The sequence below is a fragment of the Neodiprion pinetum genome, chromosome 2 (assembly GCF_021155775.2).
Source record: "Neodiprion pinetum isolate iyNeoPine1 chromosome 2, iyNeoPine1.2, whole genome shotgun sequence".
NCBI lineage: Eukaryota > Metazoa > Arthropoda > Insecta > Hymenoptera > Diprionidae > Neodiprion > Neodiprion pinetum.
In genome coordinates, this window is record NC_060233.1 from 42,062,801 (window position 1) to 42,089,415 (window position 26,615).

General features: G+C 43.9%; 5 protein-coding genes across 10 annotated transcripts; 4 read left to right on the forward strand and 1 right to left on the reverse strand.

The window, feature by feature from the left end:
* Positions 1 to 177: 177 nt before the first annotated feature.
* Positions 178 to 3,598, forward strand: LOC124213384 (protein yellow-like). Its single transcript, XM_046614689.2, has 6 exons — positions 178 to 572; positions 791 to 1,058; positions 1,154 to 1,289; positions 1,509 to 1,699; positions 1,783 to 1,929; positions 2,242 to 3,598. The coding sequence occupies exons 1-6, from the start codon at positions 400 to 402 to the stop codon at positions 2,452 to 2,454; spliced, it is 1,128 nt and encodes a 375-aa protein (XP_046470645.1). The 5' UTR covers positions 178 to 399; the 3' UTR covers positions 2,455 to 3,598.
* Positions 2,568 to 5,602, reverse strand: yellow-g (L-dopachrome tautomerase yellow-g). The gene is made up of 3 exons (XM_046614688.2): positions 5,491 to 5,602; positions 4,489 to 5,419; positions 2,568 to 3,952 (listed from the first exon to the last, which is right to left on the reverse strand). The coding sequence occupies exons 1-3, from the start codon at positions 5,524 to 5,526 to the stop codon at positions 3,726 to 3,728; spliced, it is 1,194 nt and encodes a 397-aa protein (XP_046470644.1). The 5' UTR covers positions 5,527 to 5,602; the 3' UTR covers positions 2,568 to 3,725.
* A 1,317-nt stretch (positions 5,603 to 6,919) lies between these two features.
* LOC124213385 (L-dopachrome tautomerase yellow-g2) lies at positions 6,920 to 8,648 on the forward strand. Its single transcript, XM_046614690.2, has 3 exons — positions 6,920 to 7,321; positions 7,396 to 7,651; positions 7,755 to 8,648. The coding sequence occupies exons 1-3, from the start codon at positions 7,095 to 7,097 to the stop codon at positions 8,388 to 8,390; spliced, it is 1,119 nt and encodes a 372-aa protein (XP_046470646.1). The 5' UTR covers positions 6,920 to 7,094; the 3' UTR covers positions 8,391 to 8,648.
* Positions 8,649 to 12,053: 3,405 nt separating this feature from the next.
* LOC124213382 (dopaminechrome tautomerase) lies at positions 12,054 to 17,073 on the forward strand. Its single transcript, XM_046614687.2, has 7 exons — positions 12,054 to 12,340; positions 13,977 to 14,253; positions 14,328 to 14,552; positions 14,796 to 14,898; positions 15,040 to 15,128; positions 15,417 to 15,709; positions 16,149 to 17,073. The coding sequence occupies exons 1-7, from the start codon at positions 12,336 to 12,338 to the stop codon at positions 16,408 to 16,410; spliced, it is 1,254 nt and encodes a 417-aa protein (XP_046470643.1). The 5' UTR covers positions 12,054 to 12,335; the 3' UTR covers positions 16,411 to 17,073.
* A 2,634-nt stretch (positions 17,074 to 19,707) lies between these two features.
* Y-e3 (yellow-e3) lies at positions 19,708 to 26,538 on the forward strand. 6 transcript variants are annotated; one of them, XM_046614677.1, is made up of 7 exons: positions 19,724 to 19,866; positions 23,018 to 23,097; positions 23,310 to 23,537; positions 24,341 to 24,522; positions 24,635 to 25,095; positions 25,158 to 25,398; positions 25,464 to 26,538. In XM_046614677.1, exons 3-7 carry the CDS (start codon positions 23,318 to 23,320, stop codon positions 25,686 to 25,688), a joined length of 1,329 nt encoding a protein of 442 aa, XP_046470633.1. In that variant the 5' UTR covers positions 19,724 to 19,866; positions 23,018 to 23,097; positions 23,310 to 23,317; the 3' UTR covers positions 25,689 to 26,538. The 6 variants fall into 6 exon arrangements, with proteins under 6 accessions (XP_046470632.1, XP_046470633.1, XP_046470631.1 ...); XM_046614679.2 differs by lacking the exon at positions 19,724 to 19,866 and adding an exon at positions 20,099 to 20,432; XM_046614678.2 differs by lacking the exon at positions 19,724 to 19,866 and adding an exon at positions 20,449 to 20,680.
* The last annotated feature ends 77 nt before the right edge of the window (positions 26,539 to 26,615 follow it).

A 26,615-nucleotide genomic window follows, 5' to 3' on the forward strand; every position in this document is an offset into this window, starting at 1 on the left:
GACGTGCATGCGTAAACTATACACGTCGGAATCAGCTTAAACAGCGGTTGAATTATTGATACTCGAGATTAAAATACATGTTTAAAAAAATTTCACCTGTAAAAAATAAAATCTGATACTCACAGGCGGCAAGTTATTTGTAATGCAATTATAACGATATTACAGGCAAACCGATTGCAAAATAAGATTCAAGCGGTCGGTGACTCGGTGAATAGAATATATGAACATGGATTCTCGTCTTATCCGGGTGTACTTGTTCGATACATGAATATTTAGTACAACCGCAGCACAATTTATGACAGACAACACCGCGCTGATATCAGCAAATAATAACCAGGCACGATGGAAGAGAGTCGGTTGGCTCATTAATCTAGTCTTCCTCCAACGTTACCGCCGAAAATGCCAATTCTAAGTAATTTAATCTTGACAACGATTCTTCTTCCAATCTTCGATCCATGCTCTGTGATCCTAGAAGCCTTTGCCTGGAATTTTTCAACCGTCGGACTTCCTCACAACGTTCCGATATGGAGGTTCACCGTATGGAGGAACAAGGCTTACTTCGCGGTACCCAGGTTCAGAATTAGTTATACATTTTCTACGAGTCATTGTGTAAGAAGAAAACCGTATCTTACGATTACCATCAATTGCGGCAAGGCGTCGAATGAATTCGCTGACAAAAGTGCCGCGATCTGCTTGTCATATCAATGAATGTATTGTAAAGAATTATCGAACTATCGGAATCCTATTTACTCACGTTTGCAACTCAATGTGTTAATCGTTATACAAACAGGTGGGACAAAGCGACCAAGGTGCAATTCACGCTGCTCGAAGCTACCTGGCCGGAGTTTGGAAATCCATTGCAACTAGCAGCGGTGACTGCTGACTTGCTTCCGTTTCCGGATTCGAAATCCCAACAGGAAGGCGATTGCCAGGATCTACAGTCTGTAACCGGATTAGACTCTGACGTCAGAGGAAGGCTTTGGATCCTAGATGCACCCACACGCAGCCATCGGTGTTCCGCGAAGATTGTCGTTTTTGATTTACGAAGAAACGAAAAGGTGCGAAAATGATAATCATATTCGCCAGCTAGTATCGGGCAATTTTTTACGACGATCGTATCTTGTGCACTGATTTGAGACGCTTCTGGATTCAGGTAACCGAAACAAAACTGCAGAACATTCCGTCTCGGGATTTGAAGTGCCTCGTTGTGGACCCAGTCGCTGGTCAACGCGGGTTTCAAGCCTACGTCAGTGACCCCGGAGACCAAAGCATAATCGTTTACAGTCTCGGTGAGCATTTGTTACGAACTATTAAATCTATACGTGGTCTTGCAGGAAGTGGAAAGTGGCTTTTCGATATTGGATCAATTGTCACCCGCAATTACAGAACATCTTTTCAAGTCTTTCCGAGGCTGCAAGAAGCTCTCAAAATCTGTTTGATCTCGAGTCCGACAGAACGTTGTATTCACTACACGGAAAATCTTTGGTTTTTTGCATGCGCTTGCTCAGCCGAGAGGATCTGGTGGAGATTGAAACTGTCGAGTCAATCTGACATCCCTAAAATATTCAGCACTGACTTGGCGATTTCCCGAAAGAGTCCCATTATGTATTTGACCGGATATGGGTCAGACGATTTGTTCAGCATGGACCTGAACAGCATTCGCAACGGAGGAGTGCCCCCATCTGTTCTGATGAAAAACGTGAGTGCCCTCGCAGAAGCATCGTAATCGTGTGAATAATGATTTCCGGTGGTGAAAAACACAAAAGTAAAACTGGTTTGCAGGAATCGCTGAGCGGAATTTCTGTCACGTGGATCGGATCGAAGATGGGTCCGTCGTCCGGACTGATCTGCGACCTTCGAGGTGGTCTGCACTACTTCCTGATGACGGAAATCGCAAGCGTGAGATGGGATTCTAGGCAAAAGTTAGAGGCAAGTTTATCCGCGTTAATTAAGTGTCGTTTCGAAAATGTGTCGTATGATTGAATGCGTTTTAAAGCCGTCATCATCAGCTGCATGTTGTGTAATTACACACATCGTCTATCAATCGGTTCACCTTACTTGCTAATGGCGTAATAACTAATCGCATAATATTGATAATCACACCTTTGAGTAATTCGGAAGTCGTTAGTTTTGATCGCCATAGCTGATACTCGATTGATGGTCGATTACCTGGATGACTGTGGGTCTCGCAGGGTTTTAACGGCTTTATCTTTTCCTTCTCTTTACCGGATCTGCGATCAGGCGGAGGGACACAGGATCCAGCTTCAGTCTGAAACCATCCCGAGCATAACCGACTACGCCCTGGATTCCCAGAAGAACGTCTGGGCTGTTGTCAACGAAAGACATCCCCTGCGAGACCCGAAGGACTCGAAAGATACCGTAGGCTGGAAAAATCGCAAATCGATTAAAAAACGTACGATAAAAGTTTACAAATACAAACCGTTCGTTTTGTAAGCTTCAGTAAAGTTTACGGCTATTATATTTGCACGCACGGTGACCTGAGACATAATTTATTCGTTCGAAGTCCACCGATTTCGCTGCTTTGTATCAAATCTTTTTTTGGCGAACTGTGAATGTCAAATTTGACAGCATGTCAATTATTCATGAACGCATTCTTTTATGAAAGGCCCGCAGTCAAGGCAAACTTCGTTTGTCCGTAGGCTTATTTGGCCTGCAACGGCAATCGCGTGATCGATATTAAAATATTGGTTTGTATTTACGCAGTGCAACGTTTGCTCCGTATTATATATCGCTTGCTACGATCGCTGTGCGATACGTGGATCATGTATGTATATTACACCCATACGATTATTACTCAATTCGAAACACTGCGCTACCTGTGTGATGTTGATACAAACGAGATCAGATTCTGAACGTCTGTATATTATCTCTACGTATACATATAAGTTATATATTATTACCGACCGTGAGACCGGTACTCAATTAGGTGAAAGTTATACCATGCGACTATGTGTACAGAATTTTACGCTCATCAATTATAATGACACGCGTACGGATGGTTATTGGGGTGGAACTCTTAATTATACATACAACAGACTCGGGGTAGTATCGACAAAATTAAACAAAAGAAGAATATTTCGGAGATAAAATTCAAAAAATATGGAATGAAAATAATGGGGAACAAAGTGTCGTTCAAATTAGTGCATTAATTTTTTTATTATTGCCATCATAATCAACAACTGTAAAATTGTTGACGTCGAATAAACTGGCCCTAATAGTTCACACAATGGACGACAAAGAACCAATCTATTCATCTTGCCTGGACTCGCGGACTTTGATAAACTGTTTCATTAATAATCGGATTATTCTTTCCTCGGTATGACAAGTTTCGGCACTGGTCTACACGCGTCTTGTATCCGTCACTCAACGTCGTGTTAAGAAATTGCAATATAACTACAGACACGTATGTATTAAAAGATTTTGAATTTAATCGATAACGAAATTGGCCGAAGCATGAAATTTGACTAGAATATCACGTTGAACATGTCAAGCTAAACTTTTCTATTTCTGTACGCATGTACTACGAAACGGAAAGATAGTGACGGTAAATCGGTAGAAGGGAGGGCGAGAAAGCAAAGCTAGAAAAAATACAGTTATATGTAACAGAAGTTTTTAGATCACTTCAGCGGGCCGAATCGTTCGATCCGATCTTGAATGATTCGTTTCGTTATTTCGTCCGGGATGTGTCCGCGGTTTTGTGAAATTTAGTCATCGCACGACTTAACCAGGGGATGAATGACCACGGATGCACCGGCGCAGCCTATCGTGTTTTGAATGAAGTCCTGGAAGTTGCTCTCGATGACCCACATCAACCTCTTGTATCCGGGAACGACGCCGGTGGCAAGGCGACATTCGCCGCCCTTTTGTACCAGGAGGAAATTGTCGCTCTTGAAGCAGGTGTCCGTGTTCCACATGTAGATATCCGACTCGCCTGTAAATAAGACCAATTTAAATTCCTCGATCTCTAAGTTGCGCAAAATCTTATATAGGACAATATAAAGCGATACGTTTATTTTTACCAGCTAGACTAGGCACGTAACGAGTGCGTGCATGGCAACAGTCGTTGATAACCAATTCGTATGTAAGAGTATTTGCCGAATGATTGCGAGCGTTGATCGATCGAAAATTGACTAGCAGTTTTGTTCATTTGACCCCGAATCGTTTGTTCGAGAAATCGGTTACGATCCAAAATTGTAGTAATTTCATTTCATCGACATTCTCCGCTAACGAAGTACAGATCAAGCCCAAAATTGGAACCGATAACCATGGCCGGATGCGATTTTGACTCGTAGAAAATGGTAATTGAGTTGATTTTCATCGGTCTAAGTTGAAATCGACATTTTTCATCCCATTAAACCCGCAGTTATTAAACAACGAATCAGAATGATCTGTTATCAATCGAATATTCGCTTGGCGGCCGATCCGATTGCGAGTTGGTTTATATCCTTGAAGAAATACCGAACTCACCCTTGTTCCTGAAGAAGAGCGCCGCGCCTCCGTCGGTACCAAGAAGAACAATCTTCGCGTTCTTGACGCCGACGTCAACCACGGCACCGTTGGTGGATCCCTTGCGAAGATGAACAGTCTTGATGCTGAACATTCTACTGGAGCTCAGGTAAGTGAAGTAGAGAACAGTGGCGCCGCAGGACTTTCTTGCAAGGGCGAGGTAGAGCACATCGCGTCTCGCGCATCCGAGGGTGACAGCCTTGGGTAAAACGACGCGGAATCCGCGGTTCGAGAGGACGTCGAAGACGATGATGGCGCGAGTGGCGGCGTCGGATATGTAGAGGAAAATGCACCCGTCCTCGGCGAGGTCGACGGCGAGGTACTGAAGCCTGGAGGCCGCGGAGACGAGGGTGCTGAGGTCGACTACCTTGACGACCTTTCCGGTCTTGACGTTGATGCCGAGGACCTTCGGCGCGCACCTTCGCACCGGCTGGGACTCGAGGGTGTAAACGATTCCGGCGTCCAGAACCCAGAGGATGTCCTGGGCGTCCAGGAAGACGTCGACGGCGCTCTGGATCGCACCGCAGTTGCCCTCCTCCTGCATCGACCAGCACGGGAATGGCGTGATCGTAGCTGCGCAGCCCTTGTTCTTCAGCGAGACGACGCCGAGGGTGAACGGAACGCCGACCTTGAACCGTGGCTGAGCGACGAAGACCTCGTCCTTGTATATCTGAATCCGGGTGGCGATGATGTTCTTTGGCACGTAGCGGCCGTTCGTCTCGTAGATGGTCCTCGTGCTGGCGCAGGGCCAGGCCAGGTTCTGACCCGACAGGCTGTAGGTCAGGTCAGGGAGCAGCTGCTTGTCGCAGGACATCGAGGCGGAGGCGCAGCCGACGGAGATGACGAACGCGCAGAGCGCGCCCAGGAGGAATCGGTTCATCCTGTATTGGATCTGCCGAGGGGAATGAAGCGAGTCAGATTAAACGGCCCCGAGGAGAAAATCGATGGGCCGGAGTTACTTACCGAATAATATGTGGAGCTGAAACGACCGAAGTACATGTGAAATTCCTTCGTCGGGGTTATATATAGTCGATGCTTGGACACCGTTTGATTTGTTTACTGTTTTTCTTATTATACGATTTTCAGCGAGGCTGTTTTTATTGTTTTGGGTGTTGAAACCCGGCCTTGCGACAAGGAATTACGAACTTTGCACGACGCGGTTGCCTCGATTTTACGACAGTGATAATTATTTTCATTCAGTCTTTCGTTGCGTTATTTTCTCGCGCTGCAACGTCAGACTCTGGCGGAAGTATTCGTGCCATTCTCATCCGTGTTTGTAAAAACTACAAAATTCGTTGACAAATAAGATCGCAAAACAGGAAGAGATTCAGGAAGGGAATCGCTCTTCTTCTTTGTTTCGTCGGCTCTCCACCGATTGCGAAACTTTCCGATAATCCCGACTCATCGTGTCGTATCGATTATCAATCAATTTCACAAGCTTGTCACTCGAATGAAAGAATCGAAAATTTTCCGTGCTTCACCCTCAAAATCCTATTTCTCTTCAGGCCATGATCACATTTTGAAAAGCTGCACGGAAAGAAAAATATTGCAGATTTTACATCTCCTGCGGTGAATATACGAACGGTACTTTTTTCAGAGTTAAATATACAGCAATCCATATATTCAGCACAACAGATGTAAGATCTGCGTAACATTTTTTTCATGTGTGCACCACGTTGGATTTCACCACAAGATGTATAAAATATTAATTGTCGTAGCCTTCCTACTTATGTTTTGTGGCTTTTTCATTGAAGATGAAAAGAAATACAATCTGTCCCATCAGGGTCGAAAATTAAATCAGTAGCGGAAGTCGCAGTATCAAATTACCGCTAGATACAATCGTAACACGACTTTCGATGTTTGACGATTAAAGACGTAAGAGAAAGTTCGGTAAAACGATACGGTTTAAAGAAATCGGAGATACTCTCCGTAGATTGTGCTAAAGTCGAGATCGATTGTTCGCAGAAAATATGCTTCTCCAATACGTGAATTGTATTGTGAATCCATTTCCTAAAAAAAGGTTTTCAAGCTCAACAGAATAATTTTTTCCACTGCGGGGCAGAAAAATTTTGACAATGCGAGTCCAGCTCGAATTTGAGCTTGCTCTATTTCCTGCGTCGAGCATTCGTGTCTACTTTTTTTTTCTTCTTTTTCGTTTTCCTTTGAGTACGTACAATATATATTTTACAAAACGATCATTTTCTACTTGGCCGACGGTAAAAAAAATCGCGAATAACAATGGAATCGGGATGCTCGCGGTGAGTGCCGAATACAGTGAGCAGCGTCGACGCGTGCAGAATGTTTTCTGTTTGTAATAATTATTTAAAAAATATTTCGCAAGAGTACGGCATCGGTGGCAGAATGTGTTTGTGTATATATATGTGGCGTAACCTTTTGGCGCTCAGTCTGTCTCTCAGTCTCGCGGCAAACTCTCATCGGTAATAAATATATATATATATACATACGCGTATATATATATGTATATATATATCTGTAAAAAAGGGATCGGAAAAAAGTAACAGAAATTACAAAAAGTTTTAAGAAAAAAGAAGAACGCCGAGTCCAAAATGCTGCGATTATTAGCGGTGGCGTTCGCCCTCGCCGCCGTAACAACGGCCTACGATTGCAACCGCGGGGTGGAAGTGAAGAGCGTCCAGTGGACCGGCGGCTCCTTCGAATGGCCTTGTTCGACGACCAAGAGCATCTTCAAGAACAGCGGCCGCTACAACACAAAGCACGTGATCGCGACCCGAGCCCAAATCTACAGGGACGAAGCCTTCCTGGTACTGCCAAGGTAACGAAGCGAAATCGAATTAACCGTAAGGTCATGTATCCGGGTCATCTCTCATCTCCTCGCGCTTCTCTCAGGTACAAGTCCGGCGTTCCGGTGACCGTGGCCAAGGTCTCACTGAGGAGCAAAGGCTGCTCCGCAACCCTCACCGCCTTCCCGTGCTGGTCGATGCAGGAAGAGGGAACCTGCAGCGCCTTCCAGAACGCGGTGGACCTCTTCCTCGACCCCCAGGACATCCTATGGGTCCTCGACACAGGCGTGGTTATGACCCTCGAGGAGCCGGTGTACAGATGCCCGCCCAAGGTCGTGGCCATTAACGTGAAAACCGGCAAGGTGAGGAAGTTGGGAGGAAAAAATAAAGAAGGCAAACCTTTCCCCGACGTCATCCTCTTCGCGTTCTTGAAGTTATCCCTCCGTGTCTTTTTTCCCTTCGCAGATCGTCAAGACCATAGACCTCAGCGGCCTTGCCTGCTCCTCTTCTCGTCTGCAATACCTCGTCGTCGATTACTCATCCGACGGACGGATAACCCTCTACGTTTCGGACGCAGCGATGCGGGCCATCCTCGTTTACGACGTGACGGCTGGCAGAGGCTACCGCGTCGTGCTTCCTGCGGCCGTTACGTCGGGGGCGGCGCGTCGCGACGTCTTGTACTTGGCGCTCGTCCGTCGGTCCGACGGTAGCAGCTGCCTCGTATTCACCTACCTGAGCAGCTCGAGGATGTTCACGATAAGGACGGAGTACCTGCGGAAGGGATCGGCGTCCGGAAAGGTCCACGACCTCGGACCGAAGCCCGCCACCCTCGTGATCCTCGGTACCGACGGCGGCGCGGCCCTCTTCTTCAGGTACGAAGGCCGCTCCGAGGTCTACAGATGGGACACAGCGAACTGCTTCAAGCAGGAGAACTTCCAGCTTGTTTACCAGGGCTCGAGCTGCCTTCTCGCCACCCAGGTGGTCGTCGACTACAAACGCGGCCGCATGCGCGTCCTTGAGTCAAACTTCCCCGACTTCATCCAGGGCACCGTTGGCTGCGGCGCCAATCAAGCCCTCACCATAATGCAAGCCTGCAGTTGAGCCGATGTAGCGCTCCTGGAATTGTCTTGACTTCGCTCGTCCTGATCCTGCCCTCCCTCCACCACCCGAAGTACGCACAGCTCGTCGAAGGCCCCGAAAAGTTGGACAATTTTTTGCAATTTTGTGATAGCTCGAAGAAGCCGCATCGGAGGATTTCGTTCTCTTTGTACGAATTCTTGTTCGCCGAATAATTAGTTCAAGTCGCGATCAGAATTCCAGCGAGTCTTGTACATACAATAAATATACATATGAATACAAGAATACGGACATATTTTGTTTTTCTCCCTAACGAAATCCAATCTGCGTCACACCCTTGACCCAATTTTATATGACGCGTCCTACGTCGACATCATTTTCAGATTCTTCCAAATTACCCGTGGTATTTTGTTCATGGTATTCAACTTGTCGTCAAGATTCAATTCCCAATCTCTATGATGGGGGTTAATTTGTAATTTCACGCCCGATATATATTGCGCGAGTATGTGTAATTGGAGTAAATAATTGATGCCGAATATTTTACACGCTTATTTTCCGGTGTACATTGTTTCTTGGAAATATTTGGTGAAAAAAAAAAATTACCGAGTAAAAGTCCGAACTTTCCTGACGCTTTTGGCTGACTGCGCAATTTCATTATTTTATTTTTTATCATTACGACGATGCGAAGTAAAGGAAAAAGATGTTACGTATAAAGTTTTGTTGAAACCGAGATTCTCGGGTCAGAGATAAGATAAAATGGACTTTCTACGTGCATAGAAAAATTAATACAACGGAAAAATAATTAGAGTAATGACGCAATCTGTTTTCACTCTGAACGCCCTATTTAACATGCGTATACAAGATTCACCCTTGCGATTATTCTTTGGCCGCAAATTCAGTGAACCATACGTCGAACACACGCTACTGTCCACTTGTTAGATTTGCTGACAAGGAATGAAAGAGAGAGTTTCGACGCATTGTGCGGCATATTGTTTTCAAACTCGAACACTTTGCAAGCATATGTATGTAACACGAGTCGGAGAAAATTCCGGAAAAACGGAATTCGCTGTACAACGTATGAGAGGTGAATAATAATTTATTGTTATTAAAATTTGCTACGTAACGTGATTACGATGTCGACACTTTATTAAATATCACATGACTTCTACATGAATTTATGATAACTTGCCGTGGTAACATGTTATTACATTATAAATTTTATGGAAAATTAATTATATGTTGTAGAAAAGCATTTCCAAGATACGATCTCGAGTTCGGAACCGCACCAAATGGCGCCTGCAACGTGATATAGACAGCGGGACTTGTTTCTGAAACCCTCGCGAGTAACTCGTTCATTTTACTCGCACTAACGCCTCAGGCGATACGAATACATATAAATGCGTGGTCAACGAGGCTTACGATAAAAAGTGTGTACGTATCCTTGCACCATATTAACCAGCAAACTGCTCCCGCTCAGCCACTATATGTTGTTTTTATCATTACGGGCCAAGCATGGATATAATACTAATTAGTAGACAGCTACAATTTCATCAGACCAACCCTCGGACGTGATCATTAAGAGCAAGTTGCAATCGATTCGTTCGTTTATATATTTTGCTTCGAGAAGAATAAAAAAATAACTTAGCAAAAAGCAGAAGTTTTCTCCAAACGTTGTAAACTGCACTCGCATAAAATAAAAACCTCAACTTCGGGTGTAAATTCGAACCCTGATCTTTTTTTATGGGAATTTAACATTATATATGACACCCGAGTTGAGGTTTCTTCGCCGTGAGTGCGACAGAATGTTTCAAGTATCCGATAACATTCCGTGGAAAAAGGATTGAAAAATTTGTTTCACCGTTTAGCCATTACGGGAACTGGATCAGAGTAACATTGTAGACACCAATCAAGATCCTGAGGACTGTTATTAACTGGAATCAAGGTAGTTGTAGGAGGTGTGGTTGTCGATAAAATGTAGGTACAGTAATCTGGGATCAGTTCTAGTTGCAATCACGATTAATTTTTTCGTTGAGTGAAAATGTTCAGTGCGTGGTCAACAACATTGCATGCGAATGCCGAAGCGCTAAGCTGGAAAATCGCGTTAAATACGGTCGTCAACTTTCTCCGGTGAAAAATACCCCGCCCTCCGAATTCCGATCGCGACTTCGGCTGGCCGCAAGTCATGGCCTTGAAATTTGCGGGTGGTACCAATCGGCGGAGATCAGTTTGGTTCCGTTTTCACGAGAACGGCGAAAAAACTTGGCACCAACTTTCAACGCGGCCGATGCCAAGGGCATCGCCGCTTCAATTATCGGTCTGCACAACGAAACGATCGCCGCATGCACGTATATCCACCATTGATCGAAACCACTGTCCCTGCCGGAAGGCTTGGCTGTATGTACGAGTCTAGAATGCCCGCGGATCCGAATTGTCTAAGAGCTAGAAGTGGGGACCAGGAATGCCTTATTGCGTTGAAAAAGAAAAGCAAACGCGGAAATTAATTGGTGTTTAGTCGGTATCGGAGAGACAGAGAATTCAAAGTCAACCGCAGCTTGACTGACACCAAATCTTGACGGTTGTGTATCTTTATCAAAATGCCACGGACGTTTATTTAGGTGCAATATATCTTCGTTCTCGCCTCGTTCTATTTTGCAGTCGCACGCCTTTCGTTACTTGTCGAAAACGCGATTGCGAAATTTTTAAAATATCACGCCGACCTGATAAAGGCGTATGAATTCGTAGCACAGGACGCGGCGAGTCCGTTGGAATTCATGCGATAACTTGCTGAGCGAGTGGAAGGCGCAGCGTTTGAACGTCGGATTAAACGTAACAACTCGCGTGGTTGTGAAAAATAATTACACGTATTACGCACAATGTAACAGCGGCCAGCGAGAAATTGGACCTATTTCCGATTTTGTTTCTTCCGAGCGTCGTAACAACGAGAATGCTACAGCCACGTACTCGTCGAGCCCCGCCTTTCATTCTTTCGCGTGACCTTTACCTCAATTGTATCGCAACACAACGAGCCGGTCTCGCTTAGGCATGCCCGCGATTCCTCAGACACGATGACCCAACAGTGATTAGCCGACGAGTGTTTCTGTAGGGTCATTGCATAAAGCGATCATCAGAGGCACGGACAACAGGGAAATTTCATTGGTATGGGAGTATCGTATCTCGCCTGGGTCGTTCTCTCTGACAATAGCAAGGCCGTTGATCAGAGTTCCGCAAACAACGTCCAGGATGTGTGGTTCATAAATCTACGAGCGAAAGTACAGACCGCCTGAATCTAAGATCACGGACTAGCCTTAGACATGCGGCACGAATGGTTTTCACAGGAATACTCACCGTCCCGCGATTCTGGAAGCTCGCAAACTCGCAATTGGTGCCTCAGGTTGAATACCAAACGCTTGTCAAGGTTCGCATGCAGGACCATTTTAAAGTGTCGAATCGAAGCCTCACTTTTGGGCACGTAAAAATGTTGAAACAAGCAAGGAGAACGCAAAATCGAAAAAGGAGGCGTACTTTTTCCTGCACCTCGGAACGCGACACACCCAGCCCTCGCATAATAGCCGATTGGTGGGAGTGGAGCACGGAGTGTGAGCACTGTTACTGTGTGGTTTCGATGTGTGTATCTATCGAAAGGTAGAGGTGTAACACCACCGTAACGCGATTACGCAGTAGCCCTCACCTCGCGAGCAAATGTGTCTCCGTCTCGGGAGACGGGGGAGATTTGCATCGAGGTAAGTACGGTATACCTGGATATCGGACCAGGTCTTGGTTCTTACTGGCCCATTCGCCCCCACGAAGCCGTTCTATCACTTGACGGCGGTACTTGTTCCACACTGCGGAAGAATCGGCGCGTCTAGTTGATCGAGTCCTGGCCACCGATCCGTAGTGCCTACAGTCGACGGTGTCCCAAGTTCCTCAGATCCTTTGAAGAAGCCGTCAGCCTGTTCCGTCTACCCGAATATGAGGTAAGTCGTTGTGCCGCTGGTCGATGGACGTGAGAATATTCCAACGAAAAATTGTGGCTAAGGGTGAACGTGTCTGCAAATGTTGGTCGATGAATCGAGGTGCGTGGTTTTTCTGCACGGCAATTGTCGCTGGTTTTATACTGTTCAGACTGAATCCGTATTCAGTCAAGCGATACCAGCCAGCAAATGGGATAGTTTTTTTTTCCTTCCTGTACGTCTTTCTGTCTGCTAAGTTTGCATTCACTTCTCGAATGCAGATATGCAACGAGCATAAATTGCAAATAAACGAGAAAAACGGATTTGAGAACAATGATCGTAGATAAAGTTTGGGGACGATTTGCCGATGCGTTGATACGCCTGATTGATCGCTGGCAAAATTCTCACGCTGTTTTGCGTAACATTGTCGGTATCGTTGGTTAGTCTGGTATGGCAAGGTATCGTTAAGGAGCTGGAGCATGATCCGTGATTGCCAGTGGCTAGGGAATAAGTGTAAGAAAAAAGAGTAACGCTTGATCTTTCATTTTTCAACCCACCACCTCATTTGTCGCCAAGAATCACACTACACAACCACTGCGATGATCGCACCGATAGATAAGCGGCGGTATTGTTCTTTAAATAACGCCATTGTTAGTATTTGGCACAAACGGTAGCTGTTTAACGTTCTGCAGGATATTTACAAACGGCACAATTATACCTGATGCCATTGTGATTCTAGACAATGATAAATATAAACCATGCGTAGCTGTTGCATGCCTGTGAAATTTTATCCTGTAGGACGAATGAGTTAGATCCAATAGACTAGGTTAATGCATATCATTGAATAAAGGTTATCATATCAAACTGGATAATATAACATGTCTTGGGCACGGTAAACTATTAAGCACCAGTTTGCGATTACAGCGATGCTTTAAAAGCAAATAAATGTTACTCATGCGAAACGAAGTACACACGGATGGTTTGATTTACGCATGGAACTGAAACAAGTTTGAACACAGCTTGAAAATATAATAATATCTCGACGTGGATTGGCAACAAGAAACTATCGATTGACAGTTTCCGGTTACGGTAATTGTGTCAAGCTGTCCTCTTGTGCGTAAGGAAATTTGTATTTACGACCGATCGTGAGTAAACTCGTTTACTCGAAGTTACGCCGCCTTGGCCTCCGCAGAATACCGACACAGGTATTCAAGCCTTCGTACGGTTCACTACGGAAACTGTAACGGCAACGACAAGGGCCATTCTAAGGAGCTGGTGGACTGGTTTAACGAGCGTAAATCCCTTTCTCTCCTTGTGCAAGTAAATTGGACGTCCGAGGAATTTTGCAGGAACCTACATACCTCGAGCCGTTGCCGCAACGCCGCGAAACCGCGATACAACCCTTCGAGGCTAACGTGAGGTTTCTTGCCATATTGATTTCGATTTCCGAAATTCATCATTTCACAGATCGTGCTGCAGGAGATTGCGAGGCTACTTTAAAGAACAATTCTAAACAATTTATATTCTTCATAGTCAGCGCTTTCTTGAGGAAAGATGGATTCAGACGTAAAGCCGTAAAAATTTCATCGTCTTGGTCTTGACATCGACTATACGGAGTATTTTCAAAAACCTAACGTTTCCTTACCACTGAAACGAGCAGGATGCTTCCGGCCATCGCCTTCTTCGGCGTCCTGGTGTCGCTGAGCTCGGCGGCTGATCAACTGGAAGTGATAGCGCAGTGGCCTCTTATGGACTTCGCGCTGCCGTACGACCGAGGTTTCCTGGATAACTTCCGTCCCGAGAACGTGGTGCCAACGGGGATCGAGATCGCCTGGCACCGCATATTCATCGCCACCCCGAGACTACGAGCAGGAATTCCGGCGACCCTGAGTTTCATCCCACGGGACATCCCACCAGGCAGCAGTCCTCAGCTCCAGGTAGGGAAAGCGTTGCCCGATAAAGCAGGGAAAATTTGACGAGTCCTCAACTTTGTTTTTTTTTCGATATCCAGGCTTATCCTTCCTGGGACTGGCACACCGCTGGACGCGGCGATGTCAACTGCTCCGGGTTGACCTCGGTCTACAGGATTCGAGCTGACAAGTGCAACAGGCTTTGGGTCGTCGACAGTGGGGTGATGACCTCCATCGATGACTTCACCTCCGTCTGTCCCCCGAAAATTGTGGTCTTTGATCTGCAGACCGATCAGGTTATTCGGACCTTCCAGTTTCCTCGTGAGGTAAGCCGACCGCTACTTTCTCTTTGAGTATATATTTGTTTGCACGGAATCGCACGTGCCCGCAAGTCGACAGCGCTGAAAGGATCGCTTACACTTGACCACGTACGGTTACTACGTTGTTTTTAAATTTATGTAGTACGTAGAGAATCCTGCAACACGCGTGTAGGCAACAACCCGTCTACACCTACTTTCTAATCACTGGACAAGGGCGCGACCGATCTTACCGTCACCGTTTACTTTTAGGTACTGAGGCTAAATTCACTCCTTACTAATCTTGTGATAGACGACAACGCGGCAACGACTTGCGATGACGTCTTTGTCTACATGCCCGATACCACAGCCCCGGGTATGATGATTAATTAATCATAAAAAGCACATGAAAATTGCCGATCACCCTCTTGACAAACAATTTTTCAATAGATGATAATTAGAGTACGACGGAGAACTTGAGTGAGACTAATACCTACTCTGATTTCATCATCTCCAGGAATTGTCGTTTACGACGCAGCTACGGACAGGAGTTGGAGAGTGTCGCACGCCTCCATGTATCCGGATCCCGATCACACCATGTATCAGGTATAGAAAACGACTTCGATTATAATTTATTGACAAATGCCCGTCAGTATTATTCGAGTCGAAAGTGCTTACTGTAATATAAAGAAACACTCTATTCAATCCGCTGATAAAAGCTACCACTTGCAACGTCGATTATCGAAACATCAAGCTGTTACTACGGTAGACTGTGATGGGTTTTCTTGCATTAAAATTAAGCCGCGCGCATGTGATTTTAGTACGAAGACCGGTTTTTCGTTCGAATAACAGCATTGCTTCCGTTCTTGCAATCACCGTGTCTTTCTCCCCCAGATCGGCGGGGATACATTCGAGCTCTTGGACGGAATCGTCGGTATGGCTTTCTCGCCGCGACAGGGGACCGTGTACTTCCAGCCATTGGCAACGGATCGTCTCTTCAGCGTGCCGACTTCCGCTCTGCAGGCTGGAGCTCCAGCATTCGGTGAACAACTACCGGTTACATTGGTTGGTAGGAAATCGAGTCAGGGTATGGGATTGGGTCTTGACCCTAGAGACGACACGATTCTCTTCTCACCGCTGACCGAAACCGCAATCGCCGCTTGGCAACCGCACTCGAATAAACAACGGTGAGTTATTAGTTCCACACGAAAACCATGACGGTATTTGACGATCGATTGCTGCTTTTTTTTGTTCCCTTTTAATTGAGAATATTAAATTTTTCATTGCTCGTTATAAGAAAACTTTTACAGTTGGATTGGTTAAGATATATTATTTTCTTGTGGGTAAAAGTGCCAAATCACCCCTTGATATAACTTACTTCGGAGGGTGGTTTCACCCCCTTAAAGCGTTTAATGGCAGATGAAAAGAAACACGTGTTGCGCAGTTTTTAGTCTACTGTAACATATTGCAAAAGAAATCAAATCGGAAAGATCGACCTCGGATGCCTTTCTTGTAAGACCACACCATTTCCATTGCATTTCAGTTTTTTCTCTGAGATTCGTTGAATCTCAAATCTCGAAACCTAAGCGATTCAGGTTAATTCGACTTTGCTTCTACTTCTCACAGAATACTTGCGTACAGTCCTGAGCTGCTTCAGTTCGTTGCGGAAGTGAGATGGGTGGACCGTGACGGAGGTAACATTTGGGCGCTTTCATCGCGTTTCCAAAAGTTCTTCAAGAAGGAAGTTGACCCGCGAGATATTAACGTACGCATAATGAGAATCCGCAGCGAAGAGGAATCGCCGCTCGTTGCCTTTCCGGCCGGTGGATACAGGCAGATAAATCCCGTCTTTGGACACAACGTTTACAACAATACACTCGGCTTCTAAGTATAGGTATGGGACGCGATAAGCAGATATCATATCATTGAAGAACCGTTTTAACTCAAATAACCATGTTCGGGTAAAAATCGTATAACGTTGTTAAGCGACGTAAGCAAGTTTTTTTTCATCATGCTCGAGAAATCTCATGTAACGAGATTTAGTTACTGTAGAAATAATACTCGCACGGCGATAAATAATTAAGCTTAGCCCGTAACAGGAATTTTATCGATATACCTTTGAAGAAACAAATAGTTTAAAAAAGAAGAAAACTTATGTTCATTTTCATTTCAAACTGTGCTTATTCGGAAGAAAATTATTTAACCCTACGTGTGAAGCGTTGCATGTTGTTTCGATCTGTTTGAAAATATCTAGGAATTATCGACTGCCTCAATGCATAGCACAGCTTTGCAATGTCTTGTATATAGTTCGCCATGAGAGAGAAACAGAGGGAAAAAAGAAACAATAAATTTCACGTGATGCAAGAGCTACGTAAATGAATTTTTTGCATCGCGGGCAAATTCCACGCATCGTAAATACGCACATATTATACCACATCGTAGCTCAGAAACACGACCAAAACGAAGCGCTGTGTCATATTTTATACTCACAGTGTATTTTATACAATCAAATAAATTTGTTTACTCAGTGATGTAAACTCATCGCACGTTATCTGTTCCTTTCCTTTTTTTCTCCCATATCAATTTAGTTATGCCAGAATTTGCGGTCACATTTTCCGCTCAATGACGCAATACGACTAGCGTCGGTGCATCGGTCCTTGCCGCAAAAAAAAATAAATAAATAAATAAAAAAAATAAAACTCGAAAGAAAGGAGCAACCATCGACTGTCACATTACTTATATATGCAAATTTCAGACTTTGTGACTCGATGCAAATCTTTGAGAGTATAATAACGAATACCTTTTGTCAACCACGCGAGATTGCCTGCTTTAATTGCCTGAACGATAATGAAAAACATCTTTACGTCGAGGTTAGTAGATTTTCTCAGAGTGAAAAAAAAATGTAAACGTTTAATAGGAAGGTAATTAGACCGCATTGCTTTCTCCGTACTTATAACGCAATATGTTACAAGTTTTTTTATAAACAATGGATGGATAACCAACGCCTTATTGTATGCAACTGAGCACGCGTATCGTAAAGGCGTGTGTCGGTTTTTACGTAGCGTTGCTTTGCATCAAATGAAAATGCCGAATAGCCGAATGATGAACAAAGACTCGAACAGCGTGCAATTGCCGCGAATGTCAACGCTTGGCCTAAATAAAACCGATACGTATCGCATCGATAAAAATCGCAAATTACACGCTTTTCTGTGCAATATACAATTCGCACAGGATTTACGGGCAAGCGGAGGCGAGTATACGCTATCATTTATGGACCGAGAGGCAACGAAAAATGACGATGCAAAAGAAGAGTGAAACAAAGAGTAGCAAGGCCCTGTCCTACTTAAATTTCCCAGATATTTCACTCCGCTTCGAAACGACGCACGGGAAAATATTTACTCTGTTATTACGAGGACTGTCGACATAGGTGTACACCTAATACAGGTGATGTTTGCATAAATTTGTTCAATTGTTCTCTGTGAGCTAACAGCAACCGGTATGAATTGAAATCGGAATAATGGAACGCTCGTGAATTATTGAGACAGTTTTCTCCGACTTACCTAGTATTTCCAAGAATTGCGCACTAATCGCCGTATTGCCCACGAGTAAATTTCGTACTTTTGTCTTACTATATAGCGGCTGCAGCGGCAGTTCTCTTTCTCAATAATGTTATTAACACGACATGGCTATCAGTACGGGTTTGCTAATAATTTATGCCCCTTTAGGCAAGCTAATGGCACAGGCTTCGCGGTATTCGGAGACTACAAAGATTCAGAGCGTGACCATTGGCCATCGTATCGTTACCCATCCCACTGTACCTCTGACCCATTTCTTTTGAACTATGATCCGTTCCGAACTGCGTGTCATATTTCATGAGTTATATAATTCACCGTTGGTTGTTTCCTTCGACTTGTTCTGAATTTGCTCCATAGCATCTGTAATTTACGCAGCGAATGCGTGATTGCGTTGCACAGGAACATTTATTTTTGAAAAGTGGCTTACCTCCAATTTCACGGTCGAATATGCATGGATGAAGAACGTCAAATAACGATATCCGGTTTCTGATTGGTCGTAGTTCGTTAGTTTAGCTAATTCATGAGAAATCGTGAGGTCGTAGACAAATATACTAGAATAGTGTACGAAGATCTTGGCAAATATTGAAACGAAAACAATATAATTGCTGAGAAATTACATCCAATGTGCCAAAGGTAGAAAATAGGCAATTTCTTTTTTCCCAACGAATGACCCAAACATTGAATATTCTTTTGCCTTTTCGCTCCGCTAAAGCGGTTGGATATCGTGCTGAGATGCCTATTGGATTCGTAGAAAAATTTCAACTGTCGGGATTTGATGAGTTAATATTATGCATCGTCCCGGGATATTGCCAGAGGCCAATATGCGCCGTTGGTCTGCTTTAACAGTTGTAAAACTCTCCAAGGAGCGTCTGCAGCAACGACCGGAGGCCCCGGGAAATTCCATAAGCGTGTCCGCAGACTCGCTTACGTGAGATAACTACAAATTGGTCGATTATCGAAAGAGACGATGAAAAAAATATCAGCTCGTAAATTTAACATCAAGCTACTATAAACGTTATGACGGTAGGTTAAATTAAACTCCGTCATTTCTACTAATGGAAAGAAGATCACAAGATCAAAGGTCATCGCTCGGCACACTTTCGACACTTGGCAGCCTCCGGACGCGGTTGTGAAAATTATCTGTGACCGCAGAAAGAATCGTTCGCTATTTATTCCTATCACACTTCGTTGTTCGAATTCCTCGCCTTATGCTATAGGTATATTACAGGTAGGGGAAAGCGCGACAAGTTGACGACCTTCCCGCACGGAAAAATTGCATACGTCACGGAAGACACGCCGAATGACAGCGTGTTCGAGAAAATGGCCGTAACTAAGATTTACACCTCGGCGAAAATTTACAGTCGAGGAAAATCATCGACGCTGGTCGAGAGCGCATCGTTCGAGAAAAACCCTGCACGTTCAAGAGCAGGTTACACCCACCCGCTTCTTCCTCGGACGAGGATGTAGAATATCAGACTTCAATGATATCATCAAAATTCCCCGGCAGTGGGGGCGCGTTTCCCTCTCTAAATAAACCATCGTACTTCCAACCTGTTTCCACATGCCGCGCGCAGAGGCGGAGTGAAAAAGAGGCATCCAATCTTTGCACGCGGCTCTGGGAGAATGAGTATATAAGCGTAATACGTAAAATCTTTGAAAAGAGACAAACTTTGCAGTAACGCTTCCGAGTCCGCTGAGAGAAGACCGTCGACGACCTCGAGTCGTTGGTTTGCATTTTCGTCTGACTGGGCTGGACATCGGAATTTCCGGTACGCAAAACTCCGCCCCTGATCCTTGTTCGGCGATCGCAAGCCCTGACAGGGTGTGAAACCAGTATTCTAAAAATCTGTGGCAGTTTTCGGAATCCTCTTTGAACGATAAAAAAAAGTGGGTGTCGGTCTTCTATCCAGGTGACGAATTATTTGTACAGTTAATGCGGCGGCGTAAGCGAGCGAGAGAAATTTTGAGTGATCGATTGCGGCTCGAAGTTGACAGAGCCGTAGTTTGATGCCGCACGATTTTCGGTCAAGTAGTTTCGAATACCGAGGTTTCTAGTTTCCGGAAAGCATTCGAAGTCGCGTAGAGACGCTCTTGCAGAGTTTAATTGTGCCGCGGTACTACGAGCGCAGAGTTGGGAGTCAGTGAGTTTCGCTTTTCGTGCAAAATCACAGTCAAGCATTGACCGCTGAAGCGTTAGCATCACGTCACCGCATCTGAGAATAATGATTGTGGAAAATAGCGAACATAGATTACGAACCGTGAATTGTAGCAGCAACGTGAGGCCGTAGTCTCGATAAATTGCCGATAGTGAACGTTCGACGGATTGACATGAAAGGTAATCATTGTTACGGCGGAAAAAGAACCAAATCGGTATATCGTGTCCCGGTGAAAGTTTACGGCAAAAGAAGTATATTATAACTATGCCTAGTAGTAGTACCCAGTTTTGTTTACAACAGTTCTGCAGACTTGATAAGAAGTGTTTCATTAGCACGTTGTAAAGTTCTCCGCGATTTTCGACGGCTTCAGGAATTCTTCGCAGTGCAATTGGCATCATCGTTATAGTGAAATTCGCATTTCCCAATCGTAAGTTCGATTCCGGGTTTACGTGTAATTTTCAACACTTCTACTCGTACCATCCGCTTATCGATGAGTTACGCGAAAGAAATTATCACGACTTCTTTACTGCAGTTGCTTATTCGCAATAAGTGGTTATTCCAGTCCACTGAATGATAAACGTGATGTATCATTCTTTGATTGCGTTATAACGCAATTGATTGCAGCAATAACATTGGAACAATTTGTTCTTTCTTATTCGTAAAAAATTGACATCCTTATTTGTGCGAATTTTTTTCCCAAAAATTTGCCTGTAGCCGAGTAATCTTTATTCCAATTAACGATTACGGTAAGCGTCGGTATAGACGTAGAATTGTTTAACCGACCGTATAATCGAATAGTCATTTAAACGGTGAACTTTTTTGATTTCGTAATAATTAAATGATTTTCAGTTTTATCACCGAAATATTCCAACGCTTTTGCAAGTGTATCTAAACCGGTATTAGACAGATTTCGGTCAGAATTCGAATTCGTTTACGTCTCAGCGATGAATTAATCATTCATTACACTGTTTTACAATTTCCTCAAATCACGGTAATATGCTGTTTTGAATAACCGAAATCAGTTCGAGATCAGAGTATGCTAATTTTGTTCTAATTTCACACAAATTGAACTCTAGCCTTGCAATATCGTCAACACTTTGATCATTACCAAAATAGCTCCCAAGACGAAATATTTAAAAACGTGTCTAATTAATTAACGCATCAATCACCATCTTGCCTTACTGAAAATGTTCATGTGTCAAATCATATAATATTTTAAAAGAATTCAGCCTGTAATTTATTACATGATTTATTTTGTAAATTCTATAAAACATATAAAAAATCACATAATAAATTAGAAAATCACGAATCATTAGATATACTAGATCAAAAATTATACAATCGACTGTACAGTGAACTGTATGAATTTTTATCTAGTATATCAGATGATTCGTGCCTCTGTAATTTATTACGTGATTTCTTATATATTTTATCGAATTTACAAGTCAAATCATACAATAAATTACCCGCTGAATTCTTTTAAAACACGTTACGATTTAATAGATAAAAATTTTCAGTGGGGTGCCGTACTTTTTCGCATCTAACAAACAGGATGATTGCAGCGTCTGGTATATCAATAATTGCGCAAACGTAATTGCTTCATTGTTTGTACATGTGATAGATAACGCGTCTGAATATGCAGCGGATTAAAAGTAATCCCCAGTTCTCTGTAATCGGATAAAATCCATGTTGCATTGCGAGTGGATGCCTTATCGGGGTGCATTGCGAATAGTGACGTCATTCAAGTTACTCATCAAGTTGGTTTTGCCGAGGAGCGGAAATCCTTAAGCAAATTTCGATGTTCCGAAAAAAGTAAACACAATTTTTTAATTGCACAGATAACTTATTATCTTCCCAAACACGAATCGAAACGTTTACGTATTACGATATTTAGTCAGTTGCGATAGCCTCTTTGGCAGCTGGGCTTCCTGGCATATAACAAAAAACCGGTCTCCCACGCCTCATTACACAACTTGTTTGTCATCGTTTACTGAGCTGCCGTCGCTTCGCTTCGCTATTAATATTGTAAACAATGCGAGAGCCCGCCCGCTTGAGTTTTGGAAAAAAATTATTTCTTCACGCTTATGCGCTTGGAAATTCGAATTTTCGCTTGCGTAACCGATGAAGATCAAAAATTCTACCGAGGATTAAAAAATTTGCGAGCTTCGCCGATTTTTCTCATCTGTTTAACGCTTTTTGTTTACTTAGCTACTCAAATATCGTTCTCGGTGGAAAAAACAAGCCACCGAGGCCAACAACGCTACAATATTACGAGACTTTAATGTAACTTCAGTTGATAATACCGACGTTTGATATATCCTACTGTAATTCATAGCTTCCATAGCTAGGTCGCATGTCAAATTTTCGAATAACGTCGCGATACAGTGAATGTGACCTGATCACCTAAAACTCTACCGGAATTCATCTCGGTAATGACTTTATAGAAGAACACCGACAGCATTATGCCATTAGGAATCATTATGTTCGCCCCAAATTATTCTACCTCACTTTGTGTATAACCTTTGTGAATTATAGGCTCTGTCAAAAGATTAAGTATCTCAGACTAGAATTTTTTTATCTGTGGCTATTAGTTATCGATTAAAAAAAAACCATTCTTATTCTGTTCAGATTCATAATATTCATAAAATCGTATCGTAAAGTCGTTCTGCTTTCGGAAAAGATATGTAATAATAAATTGAACAATTGTACAAAAGCAAGAAATCAATCGTCGAATTGTATACTCAGGTTAAAATTTTCTTTACAGATTGTTACACGTTAATTTGAAGAATAAAAACTTTTTTAATTTCGGCAACGTCTCAAATCTACGATTGAGAGAAAAACAAGGTAAGATAATATGTAAGTAGAAACTAAATTACGACGTTCCTCGTCATCCCGATATGCCGTATAATTACTCGCACACATTATACTTTCCTACTGCTGTATATTAGGTGATTTAGTAAACGTGGACGTATGGAACTACGACTATGATACCTACGCATTGTCGGAGCTACGGTATATTGACCATTGATTACTCAATTGCGCTGTATTTTCCGCAGGTGAAGCGATGATGGACCTTAGGCGAGTGGCCTCACATGCAGTCTTTGTCATTCTCATCATCTCGGGGGTCCGGGCCCACTCTTCAAATAACAAATTCCGAAGCATTTACTCCTGGAAGGCCCTCGAGTTCGCTTTTACGACTCCCCAGGCGAGAGAGACTGCCATTGAGCTGGGCGAATTCATACCTGGCAAACCGCTGCCCATCGACGTTGACACTTATCGCGGCAGTAAGTTTACCGTCTACATTCTACGATTCGAACCCTAGAGAAAAAGGACACAGGAAATGAGATAGCAATGCGTCACAGTGGATTCCGCCTAAATTCCCGTCCACCGAGACTCTTGGAAATCGGCTATCACCGTCTGAAGAGAGACGGTTCAAGCGAGTAGTTAACGCGTTAGAAGTTTTCAAGAGTTCACTGTGGTCGCATTGTGTCCTTGAATTGATGTGCGAAAAGGAGAATAGGAAGAAAGAATTAGCGGAAACAAGTGGAGGTACCGGTCACGCGATTGTACATACGATTCGGTAAGACTTGCAAGGATGGTTCAGGAGGAGTATACCCAATATACCGGGTGTGCTTAATCCGCGGAAATTACGTTTTCAATTGGGCGTACACGTACAACACGGTATGAGGTACATGGTATGACGAGCCCGTTCATGAGATTGGTGTTCACGTGATGGACGCCATCATTTATGACCATATAGTGTTCACCTTATCTCATCATCAAAGAGCAATGCTTGTTACGAAAAGCCTATACTTAGTAATTCTTGTTCACCAGATAGTTGTTGATTCTTGTTTGCTGCCTACTAGACGGAATTTATACCAGCACTCATCTCGCTGTTTTACAGTAATGCAATAAAAAACCGGTTTTATAATGCTAGTGAAAAAAAGGTGTTCGGTCGGAAGGTGAATTTTTAATACTCACGTTCCATCTTTTCCTTGTATAAAAATATTCACTGATTTTATTTACGCTGCCATAGGCTTGCAGGTTTTAAGCATCGTTTGAATTCATCTTGAAATCAAATTTACAGGCAGAACTGGATCCCGGATTTTCGTATCGATACCACGATTCCAACAAGGAGTACCGGTAACCTTGGGCTACGTAACCAACGTTGTTTCAAGTCATGACAATCCGGTAATCGCACCTTATCCAAGCTGGGATTGGCACCGGTCCGGTGATTGCGACGGTTTGACCAGCGTTTGGAGGATGCAGGTGACGTACATGTTGGTTTAAAATGGAGATATTCGTGAAAACGAAACAGCAGATCCAATTCTGAGTGGAAATATTCAATATCCAATGTATCAATCTTCTTTCACATCCGCAGATTGACCGTTGCGGGCGATTGTGGGTGATGGACACGGGGAAAATCGAGGAAAATCAAATATGCTCGCCACAGCTGCTAGTCTTCTCGCTCGAGACGAACCAGCTCCTCTCGCGTTACAGATTCCCAAAGGACCACGTCAAGGAGAGCTCCCTCTTCGTGAACCCGGTCGTCGACGTGCGAGGTCAGTTTTGTCAGAACACCTTTGTCTACGTCGCCGACGTGACCGGGTTCGGCCTGATAGTGTACGACCACCAGAAAACTCGAAGCTGGAGGATAAACAACAACCTGTTCTACCCATACCCGAACTACGGAACGTTCTCCATCAAGGGCGAAGTCTTCGATCTGATGGACGGCGTTCTGGGGATGGCGCTGAGCCCTCTGAAGCCAAACGAGGACAGAACCCTGTACTTCCACTCGCTGGCGAGTAGAGTAGAGTCCTACGTCGCGACCTCGGTTATAAGGTAAGAGAAATGCCGAATTTGAACGAACACCCGATGGTCTGACCCGTGTACTCTGGTTTCAGGAACTATTCTCTCTTCCACGAGAATCCCGACGGAGCTGCTCGCTCCTTCGTCTCCTTTAAAAACGAACGGAGCTCCCAATCGGCGGCCGAAGCCATGGACAAGAACGGCGTCATGTACTTCGGACTGCTTTCCGAGTTGGCGATCGGCTGCTGGAATAGCAGGAACTATGAATACGGCGATGAATTCATTGAGAGGATCGCCGTGAATGCGGACACCCTGCAATTCCCCTCTGGAGTCAAGGTAATAGGAATATCTCGGATGCTGTGCAACGCGTGAAGCAGCGGTGACGACTTGTCTGTTTCCAGGTTATCACCGAGTCCGACGGACATCAGCAGCTCTGGGTGATAACGGTGTCCTTCCAGCGAGTTATGGTTGGAACCCTGACTCCGAACGAAACGAACTTCCGGATCCAGGCTGCCGATATCAATGAGCTGGTGCGCGGAACGAAGTGTGACGTCGCTTCTCTGAACATAAACGCGATCAGGGAGTCAGCGACCAGTGGTGGTGGTACTGTGACATTTCCACAATGAGTGTCAAGGCCCCGCGAAAAGTTCTCCAAATCACCTAACATAATTTCGTACTTTTCGCGGTTCACCAAACACTACCGCTGCAAAGTGTCTTGCGTGCATGTCAGAATGAAACCTGAGGGGTATAGTTTTTACATTGATCATGGATGACGTCAACGATGAGATTTTACTATCGGGTGAAATCGAGAAAGCTACGCATGGACGGTGCATTGTTTGATATTGCAGTTCCTAAATCTGCGTGTTATCGTTGAAGACGTGTTGGACTTTGGCCGTAAAACTGAGTGCAAATTCTTCAGCCGATTGTTCTGCTGGATGAATTTAACCCGTTCGTACCCGATGCCGTTCCACACGTTTCCAAGCCACGCACCCATTTGGACAGTCCGAGGATTGAAGGGTCAAGCCTGTAAATACAGAGAGAATAGTTGAGTGAAATAGGTTTTTGTATTAATAAATTATACTATTTATGGCGCATAGAGCTGGTGTAATTAAGTAAGCAATGTAATGTGAGTTAAGTACTCGGAAAAACCATCCTCCTTATCAACCGTTATCGGTTCACAGTTAACACGGCTGTACAATTTTTTCGCAGTTCTGAGTAAAATGTCACAATACTTTGACCTTCGTTTAAATAGAAACGCGTGTCGCGAGTTTGGACGAAGAATAATATCGATTAACAAATTGTATAAATTTGATTAATATTTAACAATTCTAGTTATGAGTATAACCGTTGCAACAAAGAAAGTTGATTTGGTCAGTCAAAGACTTACAATCAACAGGATATGACTAATAAATATATACACATTTATAGTATTCTAAGTTAAGTGTAATAATAAATGTTGATCGATAGAATACTGAATTAATCTTGTGTCTGTGCTTTGACTAATTATCCTGATCACATTAAATTTGAACTTTTGCATTTAGCCGTTAAGATAG

Bases quoted from the DNA above. Each gene is read 5' to 3' on its own strand.
- LOC124213384 (XM_046614689.2), top strand. From the start codon at position 400: ATGCCAATTCTAAGTAATTTAATCTTGACAACGATTCTTCTTCCAATC. The intron at 1,059-1,153 runs GTGCGAAAATGA...TTCTGGATTCAG, and splicing joins ATTTACGAAGAAACGAAAAG to GTAACCGAAACAAAACTGCA. The intron at 1,290-1,508 runs GTGAGCATTTGT...GCGCTTGCTCAG, and splicing joins CATAATCGTTTACAGTCTCG to CCGAGAGGATCTGGTGGAGA.
- Y-e3 (XM_046614675.2), top strand. The intron at 23,538-24,340 runs GTAAGTTTACCG...TCAAATTTACAG, and splicing joins CGTTGACACTTATCGCGGCA to GCAGAACTGGATCCCGGATT. The intron at 24,523-24,634 runs GTGACGTACATG...TCACATCCGCAG, and splicing joins CCAGCGTTTGGAGGATGCAG to ATTGACCGTTGCGGGCGATT.
- LOC124213385 (XM_046614690.2), top strand. From the start codon at position 7,095: ATGCTGCGATTATTAGCGGTGGCGTTCGCCCTCGCCGCCGTAACAACG. The intron at 7,322-7,395 runs GTAACGAAGCGA...CGCTTCTCTCAG, and splicing joins GCCTTCCTGGTACTGCCAAG to GTACAAGTCCGGCGTTCCGG. The intron at 7,652-7,754 runs GTGAGGAAGTTG...TTCCCTTCGCAG, and splicing joins TTAACGTGAAAACCGGCAAG to ATCGTCAAGACCATAGACCT.
- LOC124213382 (XM_046614687.2), top strand. The intron at 14,254-14,327 runs GTAGGGAAAGCG...TTCGATATCCAG, and splicing joins GCAGCAGTCCTCAGCTCCAG to GCTTATCCTTCCTGGGACTG. The intron at 14,553-14,795 runs GTAAGCCGACCG...GTTTACTTTTAG, and splicing joins CCTTCCAGTTTCCTCGTGAG to GTACTGAGGCTAAATTCACT.
- yellow-g (XM_046614688.2), bottom strand. From the start codon at position 5,526: ATGTACTTCGGTCGTTTCAGCTCCACATATTATTCG. The intron at 5,420-5,490 runs GTAAGTAACTCC...TCCCCTCGGCAG, and splicing joins TCAGCTCCACATATTATTCG to ATCCAATACAGGATGAACCG. The intron at 3,953-4,488 runs GTGAGTTCGGTA...TCTTATTTACAG, and splicing joins GCTCTTCTTCAGGAACAAGG to GCGAGTCGGATATCTACATG.